The following is a 6,173-nucleotide window of genomic DNA, read 5'->3' as shown; positions in this document are numbered from 1 at the left end:
CTCCTCTGTCCCAATTTATGTGGCACCATTTCACTTGGCACGGAGTTAAGAAAGAAAGGAAGACTTTGAAATTTGTGCTCCAAAATAAGTCTTAGATATTTGTGTGGCTATAAATCATCTCATAAAGTTAAATTATTTCTAAATATAAAAAAATGTGACATTCTTTTGGGACAGACTAAAAAAGAAAAAAGCGTGCCACATAAATTGGGACAAAGGGAGTAAATTGATAGTGTAAAACAAGTAGCATTCATGTCTATTGGTCTACTCATGTTCTTCCTCTAGCTAGTAGTCTACCATGCTGCCTGCTGTGATCAAAATTAAAAAGTACAGGAGGAAAGAGATGCAACCAATGACACAGACAGTAACGGCGAGACTAACTGAATTTGCTAAAGTAGCATACATACCAGTTACAAATGCAATTACAACTGCTGAAATGGCCACAAGCTGCAAAGTAGTTGCGATCTTATAAAGCCGATAGAGAGTTTTTAATTTCCTTGTTGTTGCTGCACGTGCTACTATGAGGAAGTAGCTAAATACAGCGCCAGCCGAGCATGTGAAGGCGATGGCATCTGAAACAACAAATGCACGGAATGCTGTTTTCCTGATTAGAATTGCCATCCCTTTATTAGGGCCAGGATCGCTGTCAAAGCCTCCTGGCAATGTGAAGCCAGCTGCAAAGGTGACTGTCACTAATAGAGCGGCCACAACTAGATGTACTTGAGTTAGATTCATAACGTCTTGCAATCTGCCTTTTAAATCTCTATTATCTTTGTTCTCCCTCTGTTGCTTCTGTGTGTTCTTACATTTTATCTCGAAGTCACATCGTCCCGGTCGACCATGGCGGAGCCTCCTCTTGAATATCCGTTTATCCTGTTTTCATTACTAGCCAGTTGAGTTTACATATTTGGAAGACATGTAACTTTGGTAGCTATCTTCTACTTCTATCAAATATATGTACAACCTAGTGCTTACCGTATTTGTTGTCCCAGTGAGCGAAAATGCTACGTCAAACGGTGTCTGGTTTTCTTTGTTAAATGACATCTTCTTTGCACTGGGATGTGCTCTTAATCTTACAGGCACAAGGCTCCAATGAGAGGCAGCAAGCAAATGAAGAGGAGTATTGCCGTCATTATCTTTCTCATCTGCAAGGATATGCCACTTTTCATGTTTTAACAAGAGTCTAACTACCTTTTTTTGATTGTTCAATATGGAAACATGAAGAAAATTTTGGCCCCTGCTGTTAAGCATTTCCCAGCAATCTGGACAGTGATTTAATACTGATTTATCATGTTTACATCAGCTTCACTGGTTGCAATGTGAATTGTTGTCGTCCAGTCATTTTCATTGCCTGCTGGCAGGTACACTAAGGATTTCATCCACCCCAGCATATCAGAAACTACTCTTTCAATCCTAGTTTAACAGCATAATGCAGTGGATTCCAACCCCATTTGTCTGATTCCTTGCATAACGATTTATTCCATTGCCATAGTGATGCCGCACAATCTGGATGTGTCAAATATTTTTTGTTGTAAAAAGGCAATCTCTCAGGTGAAATCAGCCTTCCCTGACGCAAGCATCGATGACTGATTTCACGGCTCAAACCAGTAAACTATAGGTAATTCTATAGAATCTAACTTACATATACCCACAATGTAAAGAATTTTTACACCGTCAAGTCATTCAATAGATATATGCAGGTAACCCTCTATAAAAGGTGGGACTCGTAATTTTAAAAATAAGACAAGTTACCTGCTACAGTTCTTCGACAGGTAAAGGTGATCTGATAATGAAAAAATTATTAACACTGTCGTTTATATAAGCTTAAACTCAATTCTATATAATAAGCATTGATGGTGACCTTGAATAAATAGTTAATTAACATGCTATAACAAGTTAATTCACAAGTGTAACAGTTTGTCTAACTGTATATAACTTAAACAGGATATTTTTTGAAACTATAAGTCGAATATACACTATTAATTCAATTTAATCAACTATAGGAGCTAGGTTATTACTCTATTTTTTCGGTTACCTTATCAGGCTTGATATGATTCTTGTAAGTCAACTAACCTAATTGTGTGAAAAATCTACACACTTACACACATAACTTAAACTCAACTTAAGAGCCAAACTACTTACTCAAGTGTTGCTGGATTGTTGCCGCATGCAAAGCCATCAGGCATTACGGTAAAAACGGTAAAATATATACTTCATTTATTAATTCTTAAAGACTGTGCTAAGTCAAAAATGGATAGGTAAAAATGAACATAGGGAGTACTACTATTGTTTAATTATACCATCTGTTAAAAACTGGCAACAAAAATAGCTCAAATTAGCTAGAGCCTAGAGATGATACTTACCAAAAAAGTGGCGCTCATTGGCCTAGCTTTCTCAAGTAGAAACTCCCATTTCACCAATTGATTGGCAGTCACTGTTGGAATTATTTCAGTAGTGATTCAAAATTTAAGCATACCTTTGAGAGGACACAACATATTATGAAGTGGTGTTACCCATTCTTTAAAGGATACACTTATTCATTGTGAAAATGTGTCATCCAATCTTAAGGGTTGCATCTTTTCTTTGAAAAGGTGTGTTAGTTGTTTTCTACTCCTTATAAATAATAGGTATGCTGTAGATTTCCAAAACTTAGAAAATATTTCAGACTTAGAAAATACTTCAGACTTAGAAAATATTTCAGACTAAGAAAATAATTTCAGACTTAGAAAAAATTCCTACCACATGAAATTCTACATTCGTGCCTATTCCTTTCTACTAAAGCAGTCAAGAGATTAAAAGAGTTCTCCGGAACTTCCATTTGAGTGCACATTAGAAGATTCCTAAGTGGTTCATTAAATTTTGGGAGTAGAACGTCACTTTGCTATTTGCACAAGGGTAGCGACGGAAATCTACTCTGAACGTCACTTTAGGAATAACATTTCCTATGTGATCATTGTGATTCGTTATTCTTGCGTAAAAATTATATATGAAGTTTATTTTCAAGTTGTGATATGATATGAAGTATTTTATTTATAAGTGTCATATCAATACTTGAAAATTATTTTTGACATTTTCAGATCATGAGAATGAAATGATATAAAGTAAATTACTTATATATATATATATATATATATATATATATATATATATATATATATATATATATATATATATATATATAGTTGAGAATTGTCATGACATTTTGAGGTCATAAAATTATTCCATGTTGACACCTTTCCATTTTGAGAATTCTTTTAGTGTTTTATTCCATGTTGACACCTTTCTATGTTGACTCCTAAATTAAAATAAGTAAATATTCTCTTTTTTGGCTGAATCTGTTTAATACTTAATTATGCATGTGATCAAGCCCTGTTGACTTGACATAAGAGATTATGCATAGTATTAATTTGTGATCTTACTTCTACGTGCATAATAACATGGATATTTAAGCTCATGTTTGACATATAAAATGTGGGGGTTAGCGTGTGAATAATTGTTATAATATATTTGAGACTTATGTGTATGCTCAAATAGTTTAAATATGAGAATTTAAGCTTTGTGCAACGTGAAGGCTTATTGCATGGTTATCCTAGTTTTGAAATAAAAGGAAGCTAGATATGAGAAATATCATTAAGGCGAAAACTTCCTTCCAAGTGAAAATATTTCAAGAATTTCTTGATATAGTTTAGAATTTTGTATATATGATATCCCTTTATGTGATGGTATAACTTGTAGAGTGGTTTGAGATTTAATCGGTATTACTATTGTTGAACAGCCTATTCTAATTATTTGCTTTTCTTTGTGATTATTGAATTGCTGTTGAAAAATCCAAAGCGGAAGAGACATCCAAGCTTGAGGCAGAAAGCAATTACAAGTGACTTAAAATTATCAGAGTAACATATTGGAAGTGCACTTCATCAAGACATATTGTGGATTAACAGATGGAAAGAACTTGCATAAAGCAAGTTGTAGTTCTCAAAAGGAATGGGACTGAAGCCCTCAATTTGTAATTACAGACGGTGGCAACCCAACCTTACTGATTGGAGATCCCATGACGAAGGTTCAATGTGGTATTAACAAGTCATCTTAGTAATTGGAGAAGTACCATAACTTATCTTTTTATCTTAGTCCCTTCGTGAATCATTAATTATCATGGTACTTGATGTAACGGGTAGGAAGAGTACATACTCTGAATTCATAGCAAATGATGCTGGATATGCTTCTGTTACACATATCCTTGGAGAATTCACATTTCGAGTGTGGTTGTGAGGCCGCAACCTATGAGATTGGGCTTTTCTCTAGAGCACTCGCGAATCAAGATACGAGCGCAAGGCCGTTAACGCGCGACCCCATTTATGAACTCGATAAAAATCTCATATAATGTGTATGTTGAATTGAAGATCGGGCTACAAGGTCCTAGTTCAAGACTTTAGTTCACTATGGTCCTTCCGGTTAGATTTCATCATACTAAGTGAGGTTCAAGTCCACAAGACACCTTCACTGACATCATTATAAAAGACTGCTTTATGTTATTTAAATTCTTGAATCATGTGGGGGATTGTTGGAATTATTTTAGTAGTGATTCAAAATTTAAGCATACCTTTGAGAAGACACAACATATTATGAAGAGATGTTACGCATTCTTTAAAGGATACACCTATTCATTGTGAAAAGGTGTCATCCAATCTTAAGGGTTGCATCTTTTCTTTGAAAAGGTGTGTTAGTTGTTTTCTACTCATAAATAATAGGTATGCTGTAGATTTCCAGAACTTATAAAATATTTCAGACTTTGAAATTATTTCAGAGTTAGGAAATACTTCAGACTTAGAAAATATTTCAGACTAAGAAAATAATTTTAGACTTAAAAAAAATTCCTGCAACATGAAATTCTACATTCGTGCCTATTCCTTTCTACTAAAGCAGTCGAGAGATTAAAAGAGTTCTCCGGAACTTCCATTTGAGTGCACATTAGAAGATTCCTGAGTGATTCATTGTATCTTGAGAGTAGAATGTCACTTTGATATTTGCACTGGGGTAGCGACGGAAAGCTACTCTGAAAGCGTGCCTTGAACTAAAAGTGTCAAGTGGGCCGGGCCAGCCCGAACCCGGCCCGGTAAACCCGCCACCACCAGCCGCCCCGGGCCCACTAATAGGTGTAAGGGGTCGGGCTAGGTGGAGACATTAGGGTCGGGACAAGGTGGACGACCCACCACCCGCCACCATCGGCCGGTGATGGCCCGGGCAGTGGCACCCGCGGCCCACGGCCCACTTCAAATTAAAAAAAAGAAAAAAAGATAAGTATTACATTTATTACTAATAATAAGTATTTTAAAAACATTGTATCCCAAAAAATAGCCGTAGCTATAATTGTGGGATTCTTAAAATTTTGAAAGCAAATATATGAAATATTTATTAATTATTCAAACCATAGTTAGAATCTTACTTTAGTTAATTAAAACTTAACCATTAATTTTAACTCATGTAATGTGTCTCTTATTCAAGTAAGAACTTGAGAAAAATGGAGACAATAAAAATGAAGAGAAATCGGATCCGTTAATATTTAATTGCTACTAAATGAAAACTAATTAGCTCTCTTCAAAAAATAAAAAATAAAAAAAATTAATGATCAGAGCCCCAAAGAATTAAAGTGGGCAGGGACCTTTTGTCCCTTTCCAACGGTTGAAAAGTCAACAAGCAGGTGGGCCCCATAAAATTAATAAAGACATAAAGTGGGCACTAGTAAGTAGTAACCGTTGCCAACGGTTGTTTTTGGCAATTCAGCCGTTGGCCCAAAAAAGGCCCCTCACCTTTAAGTTTAAAAAATTACAGTTTAACCCATTTTTCACCTATAAATACCTTATACATTTCATCATTTTTTACTACAATCCTCTCATTTTATCTCACTTTCCCTCTTAATTTTCAATTTCTATAATTTTAGTATTCTACTTTAATTGTTTTTGCAAACTTGCAATTTACAAGATCAAGCGGAAGGCTTCAAGTATTCAATTTATCAATTTACGATCACGTTGTTATTTCGTTATCTCCGAGAATTTGGTACCTTCGTTCCATCTCTTACTTTTATTTAGTACTTTAATTCTTGCATTTTAATTTTAATTTTCTTTATTTTAATTTGCATAATGGATCAACTAAAAAGTCTCGGTAAAGCTTTATGTCCG

The 6,173-nt window shown here is 34.9% G+C and overlaps 1 protein-coding gene across 1 annotated transcript; it reads right to left on the bottom strand.

Moving 5' to 3' along the window:
- Positions 1–282: 282 nt before the first annotated feature.
- Positions 283–2,514, bottom strand: LOC132041457 (protein ACCELERATED CELL DEATH 6-like). Its single transcript, XM_059432171.1, has 5 exons — positions 2,511–2,514; positions 2,361–2,431; positions 1,750–1,780; positions 973–1,277; positions 283–870 (listed from the first exon to the last, which is right to left on the bottom strand). Exons 1-5 carry the CDS (start codon positions 2,512–2,514, stop codon positions 283–285), a joined length of 999 nt encoding a protein of 332 aa, XP_059288154.1.
- Positions 2,515–6,173: the final 3,659 nt, after the last annotated feature.

This window comes from Lycium ferocissimum, unplaced genomic scaffold (assembly GCF_029784015.1).
Source record: "Lycium ferocissimum isolate CSIRO_LF1 unplaced genomic scaffold, AGI_CSIRO_Lferr_CH_V1 ctg10248, whole genome shotgun sequence".
NCBI classification, from domain to species: domain Eukaryota; kingdom Viridiplantae; phylum Streptophyta; class Magnoliopsida; order Solanales; family Solanaceae; genus Lycium; species Lycium ferocissimum.
This window is presented reverse-complemented; position numbering and strand designations above follow the sequence as displayed.

What these genes read in the sequence shown, in the direction of transcription:
- LOC132041457 (XM_059432171.1), bottom strand. An exon ending in CAATGAGCGCCACTTTTTTG is followed by an intron (nt 1,781 to 2,360) that starts GTAAGTATCATC and finishes TTTCATTATCAG; the next exon opens with ATCACCTTTACCTGTCGAAG. An exon ending in TCACTGGGACAACAAATACG is followed by an intron (nt 871 to 972) that starts GTAAGCACTAGG and finishes TAATGAAAACAG; the next exon opens with GATAAACGGATATTCAAGAG.